Raw genomic sequence first — 23,105 nt, forward strand, 5'->3', positions numbered from 1 at the left:
GGGAATGTTTTTTTTTTCCTTTCTTTTTTTTTTTTTTTCAAAGATCAATATTCATTCTTCTCCATTTGCCCTCATAACGAAAATAGATTTTTAAATGCCTCAAATATACAAATATCACTGATGCATACACATTCCAGAAAAGCTGAGGTACGCACTCTGCTACAAGGTAGGGAGCCAGAGACGGGCTGGCCTCCCGGCCGCAGACCAGGGCCTGGCAGGCAGCTTGGCCACTAGCCCAGTTCCACAGGGATCCCAGGGACAGAGCTGGGGCTCAGGGGATGAGGTACAGAGAGGGACCAAGGTGGACAGCTTCCTGGGCCCTCCCTGGGGGTGTCCCCTTCCCAGCAGGCCCACGGGAAAGTCCTCTCCGGAGAAGCTGGGTGCATGTTATCCTGGGGGCCTGCCGTCTTGACGTTTCGATGGTGTCAAAGTGCCCTACTGATCCCCAGTCACCAGGAGGAAAGTGCACAGCCTGTGTCCTTCCCAGAAACGCCTACGCTGGAGGGGCTGGTCACCGGTGAGGAGACAGGTTTGCACCAGAGACTCTGGCCCTATCCCTTCTCATCTGGCCTGGTAGGTTGGATCTAAGACCAGGAAAACACAGTAAAAAAAAAAAAAAAATTGTCCACCTGTATATAAAGTACATATTATTAGCCAGAGGTGGGCAGTGCAGGACCAGGAGACTCCCCGAGGCTGCCCCTGGGCAGAAGGTGGCCTCGGTCTCAGCACTTCCTTCAGGGGCCGGTCCCCCCAGAGTTCCTTCTCTTCATGCCCAGGCCAACACCCCAGGGCCAGGAGGCCTCTGGGGAGGGGTCGCCGGGGCCCGCGGGAGTGGCTCCAGCCGACTCCCGCCCTGGGGGACAGCAGCAGGCCGCCGGCCCACCTGCCCCCCATCTGTGTCTGAGTCTCCAGGGTGAACTCAGAAGAGGCAGGAGCCCCTGAGGCTGCGGGCCTGGCGCAGGTCGGCTGACAGGGAGCGGCTCATGTGCTTGGTGGTGCAGCGGATGCTCTCAGCAGCCTGGACGGCTCGATTCAGGGCCTTGTTGAGCTCCTCCAGGTCCTCCAGGTCCAGCTGGATGGAGTGCCGGTGCCCCCGCGCCGGCCGGGAGGAGGCAGAGGGGGGCCACTCAGTGGCGGCTGGCTGGGGCGAGGAAGCTGAGGTAGGTCCCGGAGGCGCGTAGTACCTGAGGAGAGAGGGCCCGGCGTTCGTTAACCATGGACAGGGCCGGGCAGAGCACCGGGTTCGGAGTCAACCCCATGCCAGGCCCTCCAGCTGAGTCCACGGCCCCTGCTCTCTGGGTCTCAGTCTTCACCTCTCAAATGGGAATAATAAACACCTACTTTGAGGGATGAAGGATGATAAACAGGAGTGCCCGACCTGGAACAGCGTCTCGAAAATGGTTGGTTCAGGGGGCGCCCGGGTGGCTCAGCCGGTTCAGCGTCCCGACTTCGGCTGAAGTCATGACCTCACGGTTTGTGAGTTCGAGCCACGCATCGGGCTCACTGCTGTCAGCACAGAGCTCGCTTCGGATCCTGTCTCCCTCTCTCTCTGTCCCTCCCCCACTCAATCTCTCTCTCTCTCTCTCTCAGAAAGAAATGAATACTTAAGAAAAATGGTGCAGGGGTGCCTGGGCGGCTCAGTCAGTTAAGCAACCAACCAACTCTCGATCTCAGCTCAGATCTCGATCTCCCGGTCATGGGATGGAGCCCGACGTTGGGCTCTGTGCTGACAGTGTGGAGCCTGCTTGGGATTCTCTCTCCCTCTCTCTCTACCCCTCCCCCACTCACACTCGCTCTTTCTCTCTCTTGCTCTCTCTCAAAACAAACTTAAAAAAAAATGGTTAGTTCGATCTACCTATTCACTTCGTATTTATTGATCTTACAGTATGTGCCAGCCCTGCGGTTACACTGGTGAATGAGTAACATGGACCCCACTGCCTTCTTGGGGCTTCTCATCTCAGAGCCAGATCCCAGGGAGACTAGGATCACCCCCAGGCTCTGTAGCAACCCCCCTTCATCAGACAGGTAACGTGTGGTCCCATTTGCCAAGCGTGGAGCAGCAGAGACACGTGATAATAATTAGGGTTCTGTAGGAGGCAGAGGGTCTTGTTCCACTCATCCAGGGAGCAGGTGGAAACGTGTCCTTCCCAGCCTGGCCCTGCAGGAACGTGGGGCTTCATGTAAAGTGCTGGGAGCCATGTGATGGAGCACGGACTTCTCCAGGTAGTGAGCGCAGCACACAGCCAGGCTCCCCAGTCCGGCGACGGGCGGGAAGAGGGGGTGGCCCCTGTGTTGTGGAATCAAGCGTGTGGAGGAGACAGGGAGACAGAGAAAGGTTTTGCCCAAATGCAGCAGGGACAAGTAGAGGAGGAGTTGGCCAGAGTCTGTCACTGGTGTCTTGCTTGACACACTGTAAACTCTGGCCTCCTTCCTGACCTTCCACTTCTTCGGACCCACGTTATCGTACAGCGTGCAGGAGAAAAGGGCTCTGCTAGGACCGGAACACATATCTCTCCGAAGAAGACACACAGACGCACAATAAGCACACGAAAAGATGCTCAGCGTCATTAGCCACCAGGGAAACGCAAATAAAAACCATGTGAGATGCCACGTCAGGCGCTTGGCCACCGCTGGATGACTCAAGTCAAAAGGATGCTGGCCAGGAGGCGGAGAAATCAGAAGCCTCATAAGCTGCTGGTGGGGACGTAAAATGGCACCACCACTTTGGAAAACCGTCTGGTGGCACCTAGCCCCGAGCTGGCATTGCATGCTGGGTACCGTGTGCCGGGCTTGGAGATACACGTTTTCTTGACCAGCACATATCTTACTTGTTCGGTGGGTACCGCTATGCTTATGTTACGGACGAGCAAAGAGAAGTTCAGAGAAGCTAGGTGAGGCAGGAAGCCTGCCCCCAAATCCCAGCCATTCCATGCGGATTCCCCTTTCAGGGGCTCTGTTCCCCCACCTAAAAGAGCCACCTTTAGCTACCTCCTGGGAGAGATCTGATAGGAAAATTCAGGTCGAAAGCTCTGGACGCTGCCTGGCCACTCTAAGTGCTTGTGTACACGTCCACTCAGAGTCAGAGCGCTGGAAGGGGCGGTGCTGGACTCACACCCAGAGCTAATTAGCACCCAGTAGATGCCAGTACATATCATCTGAACCGAACCAATAGGCTTCTTGAATCCAATTCCTTCCCCCGGGGACTATCAGGTGTAATTACTGGGTTTACACACACCCCTACCGTTTAATAATTTGATGACCAGCTAGCTTGGCCCGAAAGTCACATCCCAAACACCCTCTAAGGCAGAAGCTGCAACTGTCCCTCACCTTTGTTTTGGCCCAAAACAAAACCAAAAAACCTTCCTGGCTACAAAGACTTTGGCGCAGGGCTATAAGGCACTTGGCCAGCAGGTGGCAGCACAGCCCCATAAACTTTCTAAAGGGCACCCTGTCATTGAGCATGCTCAGTCTTGCTGATGGCAGATGGAGAAACTTGAGGGCATCATCAGCCCAAACTCTAGCAGCATTTGAAATGCTATGCTTCCTGGCCAACTTCTATGTATTGTGGGCTTTCTGTGCATTAGTTCATGTAATCCTTACCACAACCCATTTCACAGAGGAAAGAACTGAGGCACAGAGAAGCAAAGTGACCCAGCTAAGGTTGTAGGCTACCGCCGGCCAGGTCTGTCGGGCACTACAGCTCAGAACCCTTCCCCTTCCCTATGACCTGTCCAGGCCTGGACACAGCCACCTGGTTAGGTCTGCCCACAGGTCTGAGTCTGGAAGGATATGGGACAGCCTCCGAAGCGGAGAGGCACCCAGAGTTTCATCCTGGGCCAGCCGATTCCAGGCGAAACCTCTCCTGCCCAGGGAGTCGGGGCATAGGCAGGCATCTCCTGCCGCAGGCCTGAGCATGCAGCATGGCCTCGCATAGCCGACGGAGCAGAATACTCCTGGAGTCGGCTGAGGGCGGCAAGAAAGCATCGCGTAGGCCAGAGTCCTTATGGGGACGGGGGCTGGGCGGCACCCTACACCTGTGCTCCCGCCGAGCGCCAGCCCCCACAGTGACCCTGGCCTCTTGCTGCGCACGACACAGGATGCTGATGGCGTGCCACTGAAGGAGGCTCCCGCCCAACTCGTTTTATACGGAGGGGCACTGAGGCACGGAACTAGCCTGTGACAGTCAGGACAAGAAGACAAGTCTCCTAATTTCAGGGTCCAGGGTTTTTCTCCCCCTGCACAATCCTGTCCTGTGGCAGCCACCTTTATGCATCTTTCTTCTTTGCCGATGACCATGCTGCGCAGTGGCACTCCCCACGGTGACGACAACGCTGCCCCCCACGACAAATTCCACAAATGTCTCACGTGCGTCTGGCCACGTGCCTCACTTCACCCTCACACAACTAACTGTACGTGGTCGAGACTACTACCCCATTTAACAGATGGGCAAATGGAGGCTCAGAGAGGAAGTAGCTTTACCAAGGCCACGGCGCCAGTAGGTGGCTGACGGAGATCTAGCAGAGCTTGGACTCTAAACGCAGAACCACTTCTGCCTCAACTGCCGTGTATTTTCTCTCTTGGCAGAGGCCATATCCAAACAGAAACAAGGCAAGTCTGAGAAACGAGCACAGCCAAGAGCCAAGAGGGGCCTAAGGACACATGACGACTGAGTGTATGTGGCATTCTGGACAGGATCCCAGACCAGAAAAAGACCTTCAGGTAAACACTGAAGAAACCCATGGGGCACTTGGGTGGCTCAGTCAACTGAGTGACTGACTTTGGCCCAGGTCATGGTCTCATGGTTCATGAGTTTGAGCCTTACATCGGGCTTGTTGCTGTCAGCATGGAACCCGCTTTAGATCCTCTGTCCCCCTCTGCCCCTTCCCCACTTGCGCTCCCTCTCAAACATAAAAATAAGCCTATAAAAAAACTGAAGACACCTAAATAATCTATGGGCTTCAGTTAATAATAATGTATTCATATTGGTTCACTAACTGTGCAAAAGTATCACGTTCAAGTAAGATGTTAGTGACAGGGGAAACTGTGTGTGTGTGTGTGTGTGTGTGTGCGTGTGCATGTGTGTGGGGCGGTTATATGAGAACTCTCTTTACTGTCTGCTCTATTTCTCTCTGCATCTAAAACTGTTCTGAAAAGTAAAGCATGGGGCACCTGGGTGGCTCAGGCAATTGAACATCCAACTCTGAATTTTGGCTCGGGTCCTGATCTCCCAATTTGCAAGTTTGAGCCCCGTAATTCTCTCTCTCTCCTTCTCTCTCTGCTCCTCCCTGTAGCCCCCTCAAAATGAGTAAATAAACCTAAAAAAAAATAAAGGCTATTGACAAGCAGTGGGTGTGCATTACTTACTTGCTGGAAAGACCCACAGGAAATGGGGAAGGGTTAGGGTTCTAGAGCTAGACTCCCATGAGCTTTCCCTGTGAGCTCCTCGGGGGCAGGGCCCTCTGTCAGGCTCCACTGCGGGGCACCCCGTCCCCGCCCAGGCCAAGCACTCTCCCTGGTGTGCAGGGAGCATTCAGGGTTTGTTGAGTGACTGCACGAGTGTTCTGCTTGTTCTGCACGTTATACACTGGGGCGAAACACAGGAGTGAGCGACGCCCGGGTTCTCAGCAGCCGGACACAGATGTGAACGCGAATTGGGAAGCGAGTCAAACAGAGGCTGGGAAGGTGGGAAAGGGAGGTTCTTACACAGCGGCCGACGGGTAAGGCACGATGGGCACTGAAGAGACGTAGGCAAAGGCGGGAGGGGCCGGTGCTGGGGGCACAGCAGGCAGATACCACAGTCCGGGGGGCGGCCGGGCCGGCGACCCTGCCTGCTTGCTCCGTCGTGGGGGGCTGGAGGCTGAGCGTGAGTGTGCATTCCTCCTTGGGGCGGCACTTTCTGTCCCTGCAAGGGGGGGGGGCGCCAGAGAGGTCAGTCTGATTGCCTGGGAAGCTCTAGAACAGGCAGAACAGGGGGCCACCCACCTCTGCCCTGTTAGAGCTGGACACTGGGCTGGCCATGCTGGCAGTGCCTCGCTTCGGGAAACAAATCCTGTGCCTGGTTTGCTCTGCCCCAGACTGGGAGAGCAGCCGCCCGAGCTAAACACCCCCTGGGGCCCCCGAACTCCCAAAAAGGAGAGCTGGGTATCTGGCTGGGAGAAGAGAGTGAGCGTCTGTCCCTACCAGAGGTGGCTGAGTCTGGGCCATCCGTCTTTGGGGGAGTCCCGACTTGACCACACAGGGGACATCGCAGGGTATCAGTGGGAACCGGTCCCAGTGGGTCCCTGGTGACAGTACCACCTACAAGAGGAGGAAGAGGGGTCAGGAGAGGATTACGTCAGGATCAACGGGCCTGGAGCCCCCAAGCAGACCTCCGCCAACAAGCCATCACTCCCCCATTTTACAGACTGGAAAACTGAGGCTCCAAAAGGTTGAATGATATGCCAAAGTGTCAGAGTAAGAAATCGGCGGTGCTCTGTCTGAGCCCAAGCCCGGGCTCTCCCGAATGCAGCCCCTGAGCCTATATTCATTCCTCCACACTGAGGCCCATTCTCCATGTTGGAGTGGCCCACGATGGCCCCTCAGGCACCAGGGGTTCAGTAGAGGCCTAAGGGAGCAGGAAGAGAGTGGACAACCTGGTCCTCTTCCCACGCACATCCTCAACACCTCACCTGGAAGTCCTCTCACCCCCCTGGCTGAGTTATAGGCTCCCCAGCCCCACCCTGTGCTCAGATCACTGTTTCGTCATTGCTTAGCTGCGAGGTCCTTGGGGACAGGGCCCAGGGCCCAGTATGGGCAGGTGCTGAATGAATGAATGAATGAATGAACAAATAGAGATGGTTGTTGAGACTTGAGCAAAGGCAAAGAAACATAATGGTGAAGGGCCAGGGTTCTGGAGCCACAAAGTCCTGGGCTCAAATCCTGGCTCTACCACTAGTGAGCTGTGTGCTCTTGGGCAAGTTATTTAACCTCTATGAGCCTCAGTTTCCTCACCTGTAAAATAGGCGTAATAATAAAATGGGCAAAACCCGTTTCATAGGGTTGTGAAGATTCATGTTTGTAAAACCCTTAGCATGATGCGCTGTTTATAGTGGGGGCTTAATCAATGACAGCTCCATTGTTATCATCATCATTGCTTGAAAGGGCTTTAGGGACCATCTCCAATCCTTTCATTTCAGTTGTGAAGTCTGAGGCTCAGAGAAGTCAAGGAACTTGCCTAAGATCACACAGCAAGTCAGTAGCAAAACTGGGACTAGAACCCAGTATCCATATTCTCTGGCCACTGCTGTCCCCACGACTCTTCCCTGTTGGGTGTGGTGGAAGGAGGCAGAGGGGAAGGCAGATGGAGGGGAGATGGGACATAATCATCACCACCTGGCCCCACCCCTCTTATCAGGAACTTAAGCCATGCCCAATGTTAACCCATGTCATAGTCAAGGATGGCTTCAGGCAGCAGTACCTGGCGCAACAGGTGTGAAAGCACGACCCCCTGGGAGGGCTGAGAAGTCTCCCCAAACCCTCCCTTGTCGTACCTTGACCCACCACCGAGCTCGGGCAGGCCCACGTCCTGTACCCTCTCCTACAGGGACAAGCCGCAACCTCTGTGCACTGACCACCTCTCCAGGTACCACCCCTCACCTGAGACCTGGGTCCTAGCAGGTCGGCAGTGGGGACAGGAGATTGTGCCACCGCCTCTTGGGACAGTCTTGGGGGTGGGAACGTGGTACTCCTGGCCTAGGGAAGAAACCAGACAGTCAGCTCTTTGCATGTTTGGAGAACTGGGGAGGATTGGGGACTACCTGTCTCCTCTTGCTGACATCCAGAAGCAATCAACAAACCCAAGCTCGTTTAGACCGGCCGGCAGCCCACCAGGAAGCATGATGAGCAGTGACAAAGACACTACTCCCCCAGATCCCCGCTTGCTGGGTGGGACTGGAATGGCCTGGGCATAGGGCCGGCTGTGTTCTCCCCGTGCTCCGAGAGGCTGTGAGATGGGGACAGTCACACACGGACTTCATAGGCTTACTGGAAGCACTGAGTGGGGCCGTGTCCATGAGGTGCCCTGCCGGCACCTGGCAGGTGTAACGTGTTCAAGGTTATCAGAAAGGTGGACAGATGCTCGGGTCTTCACCTAGACCTGTCCTCTCCCGCTTTGTCCTTCCCGGAGTCTCAAATGGGACGTTCAGAATGTTGCCTGACTGCTTATCTTTTTTTCTCCCCTGTGCCACGCAGGGGTTCCACTTCCTATTCTGTGTGTGTTGCCTTGGGCCGCGCCCCCACCCCTCCACGGACTGGCGGCCGCTCCCACGTCCAACTGCTCGGCTCTGTCTGCTCCATCGGGGTAGACACGCATCTCTCATTTCCCGCCTTGTCTCCTGCACTCAGCCATATGGATCCGAGGTTAACTGCCCTCCCTCCCAGGGTGGTAGGGATGAGAGCCATGTGTATAATTTACTTAGTATAATTTACACGCTTACTATAACTGCTTGTTACTGTCGGCTAAGCGGGCGGATTCATGAAAGCTGGAGCCATATCCGCATCTGTTTTAATGCGAAGCACCCTGAAATCCTACTATGTGTCATCTGAAGGCCTACTGTGTGCTGGGCACCTAGTTCATGGGACCCTGCGGCACCCTGGAGGATCAGAGCTGAGGTTAGGCCAAGGGTAACGGATTTGGCACCCACTCTGCAAACAGCAGGGGTGTTTCATAAACCTCTTTATGACTGACCGGCTAACGGGCCTTCCCCAGAACCAAGCGTGGGCTCTCACGCAGGGGAGGCATCAGAAACTGCTGGATGAACGAACGAACGAACGAACGAACACGCCAAGGTTCAGAGAGGCGGTATGCCCTGGTGCCTCCCGTATCACGGAATTCGCCGAAAATGACGTCAACAGCCCGTGGTGAAATGGGGAAGGCATCATGACAGAGCAGTCCTCCCTGGGGGCTGGGCCACCCCCCGGCCCACCTGTGTACTGGCCACGGAAGGTGACCCTGTCTGGCCTCTTGGTGCCGCCCGCTCTTTTCATTCCATCCCGAGCTGCCTGCGCACTGTCCTCAGAGGTCCGGCTCTTCTCAGAGAACAGCTGGGGGGAGGTGGGCTCGGATCCGGAACCTGAGGTGGAAAAAGAGGAGCGTCAAAGGGGGTGGGGGGCCCACACGGCTCAGGGAGTGGGCGGATGAGAAGTTCAGGCTCTGGGGCAGAGCGTGGGTTTTAATCCTTGGTAGTATCAGCCGACACACGTGGAAACCTGACCTCGTGCTAAGCGCTGGTCTAGACTGGCCGCGTCCGCGGTACACGCACCCTCGCGGCCATCCCAGGAGGCCGGTCCTATTATTGCTGCACAATTAGCTGTCCCTCTAACCACACAGAGCAGGTAAACAACCTGGCCAAGGTCACCTGGCTGGGAAGGGGTGAGGTGGGCTGAACCCTTCTCCTCCTCCTCCAGGCGATTCTCCTGCACTTTGGTGTCTATACCTGCAGAGTGTGGGTAAATGTGACCCACCTTGCGGTGAAGACTGACGTCAGATACACACAACGCCCTGACAGAAACCCTGGCACATCGTAGGCGCGTGACATACAGTGGCCGACACTGGAAGCGGTCTTCAGGGCCCTGCCGCGCCAAAACGGATGCACAAAACCTCCAAGTTTCTTCCCAGGCTGTGGTGCTGGTCCCTGGCCACTGAGCTAACCCGCCCAGAAATCTGCAGGCTCCAGCAGTCAGGGCGGGCAGGTGGTCACTTACTCAGGGACAGCTGGGGCACCTCCCGAGGCACCGAGGAAGACCTGGCTCGCCGCCTTCCTGCGGGGTCAGCTTGCTCTGCACCTGCAGGCTCACCAGACAGTCTCTCTGTGGATTTGCTAGCAAAGAGGAGACACAGATGATGTCGCTGGAGGAGGTTTGATGCGGCCCTTAAAGATGGTCGGCAAGAAAGCCAACCCGGGGAAAGGCTTATAGCAGAGGAGGAAAGCAGGAAAGTCAAAACCAAAGACTCTGGGAGTCAGACCCCCAGAAAGCAGCTCTGAGTCTCTCTGACCCTCAGTTTCCCCATCCGTCAAGTGGGGACAATGACAGCAATTACCTCAGAGGGTTATGGGAAGAATTAGTGAGACGATGTCCGTAAAAACCTGAACCTCGGTGCCCTCCCATAGAAACACTTGGAAACACCCAGCTGATTTTAGAAGTTATCCTCAGTGAATCGCTAAGGGGTGAGTGGGCGGACATCCTGGAAATATTTAGCTCTTCACTTGGGTGATGAGTTCAGGTTACGCAGTAGATATTATTTTATGCATCAAATGTTACACAGGAAAAAGGTGTAAGAGTCGGAGAGGGGTGTGAGTTCACACGTCTGGAGAGACCCAGGGGCAGCCAAGTCTGCCACGCCACTGGAGCACAAGGGCAGGCATTTTGGGGTCACCCACCTGCCATAGTGGGAGCCCCAGGCGGCTGAGGAATCCGTTGGCCGGGCCCGGGCCCGGGCGGGGCGGTTGAAGGTGGAGGCCGGGCACACCAGGCTGCCCTGGGGTGGCTGATGCAGGCTGTCCTCCAGCCGCAGGCGGAGCAGAGACACCTCCTCTTGTAGCTCTCGGATGGCCTGGCTGGGGTGGGGGGAGGGGACAGAAACAAAGAGCGGATGTGCAAGGTGCGGAGCCCCAGCCACCCGCACGCACAGCGCCGCCTGGATGCCCAGGTCTCGTCCCTTTGCGCCAGGCACGGGCCCAACTCTGCTGTCCACGGATTCTGGAACTTCCTTGTGTGTCCACTTTTCTTGCTGCCCATCTCGACACCTCTGAGCTCGTGCCCCTGCACGTTGGGTGCGCAAAGCACAACTTCGAGGGTTATCTCGCCTAACAGGCAGGGTCTCTGAGTAGCTGTTCTGAACACCGGGGACTCACTGTCAAGGTGGAGTGGAAGACGCAGAATAAAAAGGGCACGAGCTGAAGGTCCACTTTAGAATCGGAATTCTGACCCCCTTGGGCTGCCCCCCCCTTCTTCTATCTCTGTCTCTAGAAATGGTAAACTGACAGTCCAGGTCTGGTTTCTTCCCCTCCCTTATTATTCAGCCCATCCTTCCTGGCTCCCCCTAAACATTTTCTACTTGGTCCAAGCCCTGTCTGTCTGCAGTAGCAGAAGATGCTTGTCTGTCTGTCTCCCCAACCAGACAGTGGGCAGGCCTCCCCCCCTCACAATCCCTGAGAACCTCACACCTCATAGATGCTCATGGAATGTTCCTGAACTGGACTCAAGGCCCCAAGAGGGGGCAGAGTGAAGGTGTGCGCGAGCAGAGAGGACAAGGGGACATCACGGTGCTTCCTATCACCGCCTATGAGCAGGCTCCAAGGGCAGGGCCCTATCTGCAAGGCTGCTTGTCATCCCTGGGGAGCCCCCAAATACAGCCCAGCCTCTTACAGGCGAGGTATCTCAGTGAGCCCCCAGCTTCTATGGAGTAAGTCCTGTCTGCATTGCTCTCCAACCAGCCCCTGAATGTCCAGAGTCTCATTCTGAAGCATCACGGCATCGTGTCGCTGGCATTACAGCAACGATCCTCCCCCACAACCCCGACAACCCCATACACGAACCCCCTACACACGGGGCGTCAGAGTCTGGGCTCGGCATGGCCCAGGCTGGTGCAGGCTCTTCATCTACTCCTGGGCAGGGCTCCCCTCAGGGTGACTTCTTGGTTGGTGGCCCGGACTTGTGGGTGAGTGTCTCCAGATGCCACATCCAGCTCTCAGAGTATGCCAGAGGGAGCGGAGACCTCTCTGGTTACGCCCCGGCACCGTGTGCGTCCAGGGCAGCCGGGTCTCCTGGCAACCCCCCCGGGAGACGTTTGTTAGGGTCTCCAAGGCAAAGCGTGAGCATGCTGTTGGCAGGACGGCGGGAGCTCGCGTCACCAGTTAACCCCCGCGTGCACAACGGGGAGGCAACACCGCCTCCGTGTCCCAGGCCGAAGGCGGTCGAGTGAGGGCCTGAGACTTGGAAAACCCACTGGGTGTCTCTTGTCCTCTCTGCTTCCATCAGGATCTCAGTCTTCCTGACTTAAGTTTTTAGTGGCTGAGGGCCAGCTGGCACTCAAAAAGCCCATCTTTTCCCGCAAACGTTACCCCTCCCGAGTTCCCCATCTCTGTATCAGCGTCCAACTGGCTGGCCGGCCAGAAGTCTGAGTCATTCGAGACCCTTCTCCGAGCCTCCCTGAACACCCCCCAAAAGTTAACCAGCTCCCGGGTCCTGTGGGCCCAATGCCCAGACCCAGGTCCTCTTGAGTCTCTTCTCCAATGTACCCCCCTTCCCTCCGACTGGCCCCATCCTGTCTGTCCTGGGTGAGGCAGCCCTCCTGGCAATCTTCCCGCCTCGCCTTGTTCTCACCCTGCTAGTGGCCAGAGAGCTCTTTCTAAAATGTGAACCCAACCTCAGCACTCCCGTTTAAACTCCCCTTCATCCGCCCTCAGCTGTGTCTGTATGCATTTGCGAATCTTCAGTGAATCATTTCTCTGAGCAGAGCCAGCATCCAGATGTCTAACTATGGTGTTCGAGGCCCTCCAAGACCTCGAACCCTGTGTCTCCTGGTCTACCTCTCCACTGCTCAACCCCCACCGCCACATTCACACCTCGGGATCCAGCTGAAACGAACCTTTGGCCCTGCAAAGGTGACAGGAGCTCTCTCACCTCCAGGCCTTTGCACCTGCTGTTTTCCCTGCTGGGAACACTGTTCCGTCTCTCTTCCTTCAGGTCTCAGCTGAGATACCACTTCCTCCCAGAAGCCCTCCCTGAAGCTTCTCACTGGGCCAGATGTCCCTTCTCTGTGTTCCCACAGTCCTTGGAGCCTCTGCCACCACTGTACTCCTACTGGGGAGTGTGACCATCGGCTTCTTCATTCATCCTACAAGACGGTGAGCCTAACCAGGCCAAGGACGGTCTTGTCCACTATCGTGTTACCAGGACCTCGCATATCACTGACAAGTAAGCCTGGAATTCCTATGCTGGTGTCACCGGAGACAGCAGGAGTACACACACTAAGTCAGGCCTGGAAGCTGAGTACCAGCCCCGGACCCGCCTTTGCACATAGCGACAGTCCCGTGATGGCACAGGCCAGGAGGCCCCTGATGCATTCCTGCAAAGCAGCCTTCCCTGTGCACGTGGGGACAGATACCCCAACCCGACAAAAGCATGTGATTGATTACTGGCCAAAAGCAACTCAAAGGAGAGGGAAGAGGGCTCACGGGCTACTTTCCCATTTCTGTTCAACCAAGCAAGGAACAACTTTCTTAGCAGAGCAACGGTTCATTGAACAATTGTATGAGCAGAGCAACTGTTCATACAATGAAAGCGTCCACTGCTGAAAATATACCCCTGGGAAGCGCAGACCTGTCTTGGGAGAGAAACGCTGGGGGGTGGGGAGTGAGGTCTCAGCACCAAAAAGGTGAGCGTCCCTGTCGTTGCCCACTGGCTGGACAGGTGTCCTCAAAGTCCACATCCGTGAGGCCCCACGGAGTGGCCCCGAGCCCAGAAACAGGCCACCGGGGTCCATCGGGCCCCAGCGCAGCCACCACTGGATGCGATGGCTGAGCTATCCCCCCCACCTCCCTCGGGCATCGCTCTCCCGTCTCTGTGATGGCCCGACTTACTCTCGCCCTGTCCTGGTGAGGAGGAGGGTGCGGGTGCTCTCTGCCGGTCCATGGGACAGAGTGGCAGCTGCAGAAGCCGAGGTCGGGGGTGGGCGGATTGTCGTGCTGCGGGCGAGCTGCTCAGAAATCGGCTGTCGCCCCTCCGACTCTGAGCCGGGCACCGCTAAGGAGGCAGAGAGAGACCAAGGTGAGTTCGCCTGGAGAGGATCCCTGCAGTGCGCATGTCCGGGAGCAGAAGCATACCGGCACAGAGGCAGTGCCAGCTGAGGCCATAATTGAAGTTCTCAAAGAGGTCACTGGCCCACTGACCTCAGAACCAGAAGATGTGGTTCTTGCTGGGAGCTTGGCCGTGCAAAGCTGGGCCTACAGAGCTGTTCCTACCTAGATTCTACCCCCCCCCCCGCCCCCCATCCACCATTTCAGCACCGTGTCTGAGTCTGCAGGCACCTCCCCCTGTGAAGAGCTCATTGCTCCTTCACATGGACACCCCCACCCCCCCCACCCCGCCCAGCCTCGGCCGCGCATCACCACGTTCTGTGACTGGCTCCAGAGCCCCCCACCTCCCGCTAAGATTATCGTCATGGCTTTGCCTCTGTGCATTTTCTGGGGAGAGTGTTCAAAACTTTAGCCTTTCAAAGGGATGGGTGGCCACGGGTTAAAAACCACTGACCTGGCCCACACGTTAAAAACAAGGTGCCCCCGAGGGGCGCCTGGGTGGCTCAGTCGGTTAAGCGGCCGACTTCGGCTCAGGTCATGATCTCACGGTCCGTGAGTTCGAGCCCCGCGTCGGGCTCTGTGCCGACAGCTCAGAGCCTGGAGCCCGTTTCAGATTCTGTGTCTCCTTCTCTCTCTGCCCCTCCCCTGTTCATGCTCTGTCTCTCTCTGTCTCAAAAATAAATAAACGTTAAAAAAAATAAAAAAATAAAACAAGGTGCCCTCGGAACCCTACTCAATAACACAGAAAGGAACAGACTGTCAATACAGGGAACAACCCAGACGAATTTCCAGAGACACAGGGAGTGAAGAAGCCAATTCCAAGTGCATACATATGATCCCATTTATAGAATGTTCTTGGAATGACAAAATCAGGGCAATGGCGGCCACCTGAGAGACCATCAGGAGTTCAGAAGGCAGAGGACGTGAGGTGTCCATTAAGGGGCGACATGCCATTAATCTGCACCATGGCTTTGCAGGATGTTCTCATTGGGGGAAACTGGCTGAAGGGTACATAGGATCTCCCTGGATTATATATCACTACAACATGTGAATCCATAACTAACTGGACTTTTAATTAAGGTTTAACTTCTTCCCAAGTTTTAAATGATAAGCCTTGGAAAGAGGCAAAGCCAATCTGAGGTGTAGAAGCCAGTGCAGGGGTCACTTTGAGAGGGTGGGAATGACTGGAAGGAGCTTAGGGGAGCGTCTGAGGTCCTGATCGTGCTGAGTTTCTTGGTCTGTGTTCATTTTGTGAAAAATCCATCAATTTATGTTCTTTCCTGTATGTTTATTTCACTGAAAAGTTCACATGCATTTTTTTAAAGGTAAAAAACTGAAATCACAGAATGCATAGACGTGGAAAGTGTTCATGACAGCGCTTAGGGGGGGAAAAGAGTTATGAAGCGCTCACATATAATATGATCCCATTTTTGCTTTAAGTGCACCTGAATAAACACGTACACATTGGTATAGAAAACAATTCACAGGTTTGACGCCAAAATGTAGCAGTGATGGTTCGGGGCATATTTTTTTCTCTCTTCCATTCTGTCTACCCTATCTGTAGTTGCAAATTTTCCCACAGTGAACCTGCATGATATTTTGTATCCTAAAAGGTAATTAATGTAGGGGCGCCTGGGTGGTTCAGTCGGTTGGGCGGCCGACTTCAGCTCAGGTCATGACCTCACGGTCCGTGAGTTCGAGCCCCGCATTGGGCTCTGTGCTGACAGCTAAGAGCCTGGAGCCTGTTTCGGATTCTGTGTCTCCCTCTCTCTCTGACCCTCCCCCATTCATGCTCTGTCTCTCTCTGTCTCAAAAATAAATAAACGAAAAAAAAAAAAAAGGGTAATGTAACACAAGGTTTTCGTTGCTTTGATTTTTCAATAGATGCCATCCGGCTACTCCCAGGTTCTGGCCAACAGAGATACACCCACTCACCCATCTCGGCCACCAGTGCCCGCTCCTGGCGGAAACTGGGTGCCCTCTGCCGCAGAGGATTGTCCCGGCCGGAGGGTCGCCTCTGGGCTCGGCTCCTGTGTGTGCTGGGCTCCACGGATCTTCTGGGGACTGGAGGACCCCTGGTCTGGGGATGGGAAACTGCGTCCCGGGGCTCAGATGCAGTGAAGGGCTGGGCCAATGTTCCTGCAGTGCTGAGGGACCATGGCAGGAGAGACATGTTGAGATCGCCCGGGCCTCCGAGCCCCTCCACGTTCTAAGCCAATGAGCTCCTGACCTCTGGGACTTGGCACCCGGGGCAGTACGGTGTTTCTGAGGATGTGCCCCCGTTACACGTGCATTTGTGTATCAAGCCGTCCACCTGCCTACCCGCAGGGGCAAAATTATAAAGCTCAATTTAATTTTTAGAAAATATACAGAGAAACAGAATTTCTAATCCTTTCTTCCCATGTAGCCACAGGGAGCCAGGCAGGCCTCCTGGAGGTGGCAGGCGGGGGGGGGACTGCACCCAGCTTTGGAGGCTGTTGCTCTACATGGTGGCTCATCACTCCACCCCTCACCGAGTGCCCTCCTCCACCCTTGCTTTGGGGTTCTAGCCCAGTCTCTTCTCAGGGAGTCGCCCTGATTGCCCTTTACCCTTGTCTTCTGTTCCCCTCCCGCTACCCACTCTGTAGATCTTCATTTACCATTCAGTCATTGATTTGCTCAACAGATACTTATTCCCCAGTCTGTCGCTGGTTGGTTGAGTGGGGGATGAGGTGAGGGCTCTGAGAATGCCCAGGTCATCAGCCCCTGTTCTAGGCTCACAGCACTTATTCCCAGGTTACCCCTCTGCACACAAAGCCGATGGGGAAGGCGGGTTCCCGGAGTACCTGATGTGGGAGAACCGGTGCTCTGGCATTTGGGTGAGGGGCGACACTCTACTGGTTTCTGAGCCCACGAAACCACTGTCTGTCTCGGGGGATGCCATCCAGGGCTCCTGAAAGAGGCAGTGTCCCTTTAAGTCTGAGGAGTGTGCCTAAGGCACACTGGGAAGGTCTTTCCGATCCTGGCCTGGACCTCACATTCCAGAAGCTCACAGGCCTGGAGGCTGGCCCAGCTCCTGGCGGCCAGGCCTGCGGTGTGAGAGTCCTCAGGCACTCGGGACCAGCACCAGGCCAACAGCAGGGACTCTCCATGTCCCGGGAGGACCCTGAACAAGTCCTGCTTCCCTGAGGAGTTGGGGAGGCCCTGGAGACAGACACTGTAGCAGATTTCCGGAGCTGAGGAAGGAGGGGAGGAGAGGGAAAAAGCCGTCTCACTGTGGGGATGGGATTCACATTTTCCACATGTCTTCCAGCTTGGGCCTGGAATGCCATGGTCCTGTCTGACGGCAGAAAAGCCCGGGCCCAATGAATCGGGAAGATAAAATTCATCAAATGTGCACACCTCCTCAACACTGGGTCTAATGAAAGGTGCAAAGAACACGAACAGGCGACCCAGGTGCCTGCCCTCAATGAGTTCGTGGTCTAGTGCAGATTGCTTACTACAGGCTCATCAGGACTACAGGTGTGTGTGTGTGTGTGTGTGTGTGTGTGTGTCCACATGCATATATATGCATTATTCTAGGGGAGGCTCCATTGCATAAGTCTCATTTCCATAGTGATCTGTGACTCCTGCAATAGTTTAAAAATTGCTACTCTAATGTCACAAACAGGCCATGGAATCAAGGACTATCCCCCCATCTGTGCTAATCAGGCTCAAAGAAATACAGACAATGGGCCATAAGCTTTCAGAGGACAAGAGGTCCTGGCAGGGGGGCAGGGGTACAGGGAGCTACAGCAGAGAGGCAGCACCAGGCATAAGCCCTGAATGTTGGGGCAGAATTGTGCCTGGTAGCAATTGGGAACAGCAGGCATTCTGGAAGGGTGTGAGCAAAGGCCCGGGGGCAGAAATCCCCAGGAGATCCACGCCCCATGCACAGATGCTTACCTCTAGGTGGGGCCCACCAGCTTGGTGCAGAGACTTCTGTGGAAGGTGCTCAGAGAGGCCGCTTCCCTCTAAGCTGGTCAGACTGCTCTGGTGGGATGCCAAAGGCTTGGTGCCCCGAGGGTGAGGTGGCCTGCTGGGGCCCGGAGGAGGAGCTGCCTCAACTTTGTCCAGGTCCTGGAGGTAGCCATCTCTGGCCACGGATGCATGGAAGCCTGCTGGCTTTACAGACACCATCTGCTCCACAGTCTCCCTGGCAGCGGGGAGGGGCAAAGCACGTCTGAGCCCTGGCATGGGCTGGGCAGCCCTGTCCTGGGAGCCAAGCAGTCTGGGTGCAAGGTCCGGGGTCAGACACCCCTGGCTGCCCACCCAGTGTTTTGTCACCGTTGAGCTGTGTGGCCTCAGGCAAGATTCCTCCCCTCTCTGAACTTCACTTTTCTCCTATATAAAATGGGGAGGGCCCGCAAAACCTACCCAACGCACTACAGCGGAAATAGTGCGGAAACAAACGAGCTATCATTTCCCAGGCGTCAGGAATCTGCACACTATCTTCCCCATTTCAGCCATTTCATTAACTTCAATCTACTCAAAAGGCTCATGTCATCATTATAAATGGAAGAGCAGTCAGTATTCTGTGTTACAAATAGAAACTAACTTTGGAAATAGACACAAGACCCAAGAACACATTATTGTTACATTCTAGGCAGATCCTCTTGTCTGCTAAAGGCTCTGGGCCTGAGGTCTGCTCGCTTGTTCTTGTTCTTGTTCTTTTTAAAGGACGATCAGGAGAGGCAGTGAAGACATAATGGCCCGGGAACTTTCTCCTGGACGGACTTGGAAGGTCTGAGGCTGAAGAGGACAGTGACGTTATCTCACGCTGCATCTGGCCTGCCAAAAACCATGTCCCGCCCCACCCCAAATCCCTTCCGGTGCTATCCACGGTGTATAGTCCACACTGGGGAGAGACCTGGGTCACAGGCCAGGAAAGCCACTTCTAAGCTGTAATGAGCCGTCGAGCTCAGTAGGATAATCACCACCCCTGTGGTTTCAGAGCTGGTCTGGGGACAGGTAGGGGAGGCTCAGTGACATACTTGAGGGGGGTCCTGTGACTTCTTTCAGCCGGTGCTGGGAGCTGCCTTACGGGCATCCCGGTGGCCTCTGATTTTCTTGGAGGTGGAGCTGGTCCATCAACTTCTACCGAATGGCCTCGCCCGTCCTCGTCCTCATCCTCGTCCTCGCCCTCCTCCGGCTTCCTGGCTTCTGGGACGGTCTTCACGCTGAGGTACCTGAGGAACACAGAGGAGCATGACTCTGCCCGGCAGGGCCAGCCAAGATCCAGTCACTGGGCCGGACACCCCGGCCTCACCCCTGCTACCCACCGCTCCAGGAGGCCGTGGAAATCCTGCTCCGCCGGCAGCTCCTTATGCCTGGGTGGGGCCGGGAGGCCCAGCGGCCCGTCCTCCGTCTCACTGCTGGCGGTGCTCAGCTCCACGTTCACATGCGATGGGCAGGGGCCGACGCTGGTGGCGTGAGGCTGGGCCAGAAAGGTGGAGGGGAAGAGATAGCCAAACACCGCTTCCTCAGGACCTACCTTTCACCAGGCTCATGCAGGGCACTGAAGAGTTACAGGATAGACTCGCTGACTCTATCACCCTTTCCTGCGCGTGCAGAATGCAGGGACTGGATCGCGCGACCTTCAATACTGGCTGCCATGAACGGAACATCTGCCATATGCCAGACACTGAACAGGCACGACTGCACAATAGTCCCTCCAGTACCTACGGCTTTTACAACCCATTTTACAGACGGGAAACCGAGGCTCAGATGACTTGCCCAGACTTACAACGGAAGCGAGGGGCAGAGCAGAGACTTGAAGCCAGATTTCCTGCCAGAGGCACCTCTCCTGACCTGCTCCTGCTGGGTATGGACACCCAGCCCCCAAAACACCTTCATTGGGGGAGCACGGGAGCCCCTCAAGATGACGCACTTGGGTTTGCACCCGTGAGCGCGTGAGGTAGCACCTGGGGGGGCTTTCCACGGTGTGAGAGTTTCCCCTACATCATTGGGCCACCAAGACCTCCGTCGTCATGGATACCTTACCAGCGCCCAGCTCTCCGTCGGCCCCCGCCTCACCTACCATGCTGGCCCTTTCTCCTGCTCCAGTCCCTAATAGACATGACTTCGCAGCACAGGGAGCAAGGCACAGAAGACCCCACTACTGTCACCTGTGGGGCTGCTATGTGACCGCTATCCACTCACTCTGCTCAATTATGCAGAGCAAACCATGATCATCTCTCTTGGGGCTGTGATTTGGGCTAGAGAGACTTCTACAAAGTCCTTTCTGTGCAAGGCCCTTGTCTAGGGTCTCCTGACCTGTGCACAGTCCCCAACTCCATCTAGTGCTACAAGCAGGATGCTGGAGGCCACCCCCATTCCCCTTCCTCTCACCACCACTGCAAGGCCAGGCAAATGTGCCTTCTACACCTGTCTCAGGTCCACGCACATCTCTCTATCTGCCCTTCCCTTCTCCCACCTACCTGCTGATCCTCTTTTAATGCCCCCTGCTGAAAACCCAGAAGAGTTTAAGGCCAAACCCTTGATGTGACCCACAAGCCCCTACATCATGGAGCCCCCGCCTTCCCCTCCAGCCACAGCTCTGACAATCGCCCCCTCACCTTCCATACTCTAACCACAGGGCCTTTGCACCGGCTGTTTCCCCTGGTGCATGGCTTCTGCTCTTCTGCGTGTAGTAATTCCCACTCATCGTCAGATCTCATTAAAACATTTCTTACTCAAGGAAAGTTTCTCGGGGCCTCTAAACTCAGTCATGTTGCCCTGTTACTCTCCTAGAGCCCCGTAATTCTCCTTCAGAGCCCTGAGCAAAATAGGATGAGTTCAACAAGACAAGCAACTCCATGAGTATTAAAACCACCTACTTTTTTTTAAGTTTATTTATTTATTTGGGGAGGGAGAGAGAGAGAGAGAGAGAGAGAGAGAGAGAGAGAGAATTCCAAGCAAGTTCCACACTGGCAGTGCAGAGCCTGACATAGGGCTTGATCTCATGAACCCAACATGGGGCCCGATTTCACGAACCATGGGATCATGACCTGAGCCGAAATCAAGAGTCAGATGCTTAACCAGCTGAGCCACCCAGGCACCCCCCACCTATTTTTGTTGGTCGGTTTCCCACTGAATTCCCACCACGTGTCTCGGGTGCTGGCACATGGTGCATACTTCACAAGTATGCAGTGAAGAAGTCGATTAATGAAGAAGAGAAGGAAGGAAAGGTGCGGTATGGCTGGGCAAAGAGGTACCTGAGGGCAGAGGGTCTGGGTGGCGGGTGTGGGGGCTTGTCCTGAAGGAGAAGGCAGGTGCACTGGCTGGCGTGGAGAAGGCGTGGCTGGGGGGCTGTCTGGGGTGGAGTCTGACCCGGCTCGCTCAGGTTCAGGCTGGGTGTGGTCCATGTGGTCCTTCAGCTCTTCCAGGCGAATACCCAGCTGGAATATCTCCTCCTCCAGCACCCTGGGGAGACATCAGCACCCGGACCTGTTATAGCAACCACAGCAGGCAGGTCTGGGAGGCCGTGGTTCTGAGCGAAACTTCCAGAGAATGCCCATGGATGGTCCAGTTAATGTTCCAGTTTGGATTATGTGGAGAACTCGAAAAAACAAGGTGAAAGGGGACTCCACTGGGAACAGGTGGCCTCTGCCTGAGCCCCCCTCTGCGACCAACAGGTTGTGGGGCCTTGAGTAAATCCCTTCCCCTCTGGCCTCACTTCTCTGCTCTCTGATGAGCAGTTTCAGGTCTCATCTCCAAGGTCACGTCTCATGGCAATGAGTCCAAAAGGACACACACTTCAGCCTTCAGGTGTACCCGCATCTGGATATGCTGCTAATTGGGGTAGGATTTCTCCCTGTTCCTGTAGCACATGAATTATGAGGACAAAGTGTGCCCCTCCCGATGACTGAGGGAACCAGAGGCCTCCCTCCCCAGCACGTACCTGCCAGGATCAAATTTGCTGGGCGTCCCCTGGGGGCCGGCCAGCTGCTGGGCCAGCTGTTGCTCCCTGCAGGCCTTCAGGTACTCCTCCTCCAGGGCCGCGTGGGCGGCCTTTAGCCGCTGGAAGCCCTGAAACCAGACCAGGCCAGGAGGACCTGAGTGTGCAGCCCCCGTGGGCTCTGTCCCTGCAGATACAGTGGATGAGGTAGCTCACGGTGGGGGTGGGGCAGGAGACCCATCCTCTGGGCCCCTAAGTCCCTAGAAGGCTGGGGTTAGGACTCCCTAAAACCTGCCTGCCCCCGTCTAGCTCTCTGCCATCAGACTGGCAAGGCCGAGGCACGGCTTAGAGCCTCGGCACGGGCTCCAGAGAGCACTAGTGTTTCCTGGATAGACCTACACGTACCCCAATGTTCCATGACGGTTGCAGGCCAAATACGCCATCACTACGTCCCCCCTGTGGGCCCAGTACTTGAGCGACCACGGATCCTCATTCTTATTTTCCAAACTGTGGATCTGGGAACAGTAGTCACTCTTTTCCCAAGTGCTTATGGACTGTCACGATAGATGACCATCACTACCACACTGCTGCTAACAACAGCTAAAATTTACTGAGCACTGAGGTTCTACGCTAAGGCAGTTGGCATTAGTCACTGAATTTCCAACATAGTCCTAAAGACAGGGGTAGTTTATCACCTTCATTTAAAGAGGAGAAACTGAGGCACAGAGGGTTATTTAAGTTGGTGAAGGTCACACAGTGAGGGAGCAAGTTGTAGGCAGGATTTGAACCCGGGTCCTCCAGCTCCAGAGCTCGTGGGCCTAACAGTGATGTTAAGCGTCCACAGCAAAGGTGGTGACAGCTAACAGATGGTTAAAACTCAGGAAGAAGGGTCATTTCCCCTGGCTTGTGATCATCCCCATCCCATTCATTCTATGCTGACAGCAGACTGAGTTCAAGGACAACCTAGAATCTAGTCCCCGGGCAGGCTTGATCTTCCAACAGCTCTTGACCTCCTAGATGTGGGGGAAGTACGACAGAGGGGAAGAAAAAGAAGCGTTTTGTTTTTCAAGGTCCTTGCTCATGCACTCAGTGAGATAATACAACACACATCACATATGTTGCAGTTGGAAAATGGGTGATGTCTATACGGCAACATAGTAATTAGTAACACAGTAATGACGTAGTAAAAATATAGCATTTTTTACAAACCAGGTGTGTTGCATTTGCCCCTCTCCACCCCTCTTCAGCCCCCCTCCCCACCCTGCTCTGTGCCTCCAGCATCAGCTGGGCTCCACACCTGCTGGCTTCCCAGGGGGGTCTTGCCTAGTGGCAGGCATCTGTAAGAGGTC

At 55.4% G+C, this 23,105-nt stretch overlaps 1 protein-coding gene across 7 annotated transcripts in view; it reads right to left on the bottom strand.

Moving 5' to 3' along the window:
* The window catches only part of AKNA (AT-hook transcription factor), a 55,297-nt gene continuing 32,192 nt past the window's right edge, over nt 1–23,105 (bottom strand). For all 7 annotated transcript variants that reach the window (XM_043566294.1, XM_043566291.1, XM_043566293.1 and 4 more), the window contains exons 8-22: nt 21,760–21,887; nt 21,074–21,281; nt 19,139–19,293; nt 18,851–19,045; nt 17,763–18,012; nt 16,664–16,770; nt 15,774–15,985; nt 13,623–13,785; nt 10,419–10,595; nt 9,742–9,857; nt 8,964–9,110; nt 7,636–7,731; nt 6,181–6,297; nt 5,704–5,902; nt 1–1,184 (exon numbers count right to left, since the gene is read on the bottom strand). In XM_043566294.1, the coding sequence (XP_043422229.1) occupies nt 920–1,184; nt 5,704–5,902; nt 6,181–6,297; nt 7,636–7,731; nt 8,964–9,110; nt 9,742–9,857; nt 10,419–10,595; nt 13,623–13,785; nt 15,774–15,985; nt 16,664–16,770; nt 17,763–18,012; nt 18,851–19,045; nt 19,139–19,293; nt 21,074–21,281; nt 21,760–21,887 (2,535 nt within the window). In that variant the 3' untranslated portion in view covers nt 1–919. The remainder of the gene's footprint in view (nt 1,185–5,703; nt 5,903–6,180; nt 6,298–7,635; nt 7,732–8,963; nt 9,111–9,741; nt 9,858–10,418; nt 10,596–13,622; nt 13,786–15,773; nt 15,986–16,663; nt 16,771–17,762; nt 18,013–18,850; nt 19,046–19,138; nt 19,294–21,073; nt 21,282–21,759; nt 21,888–23,105) is intronic.

The sequence above is a fragment of the Prionailurus bengalensis genome, chromosome D4 (genome assembly GCF_016509475.1).
Source record: "Prionailurus bengalensis isolate Pbe53 chromosome D4, Fcat_Pben_1.1_paternal_pri, whole genome shotgun sequence".
Lineage (NCBI taxonomy): Eukaryota > Metazoa > Chordata > Mammalia > Carnivora > Felidae > Prionailurus > Prionailurus bengalensis.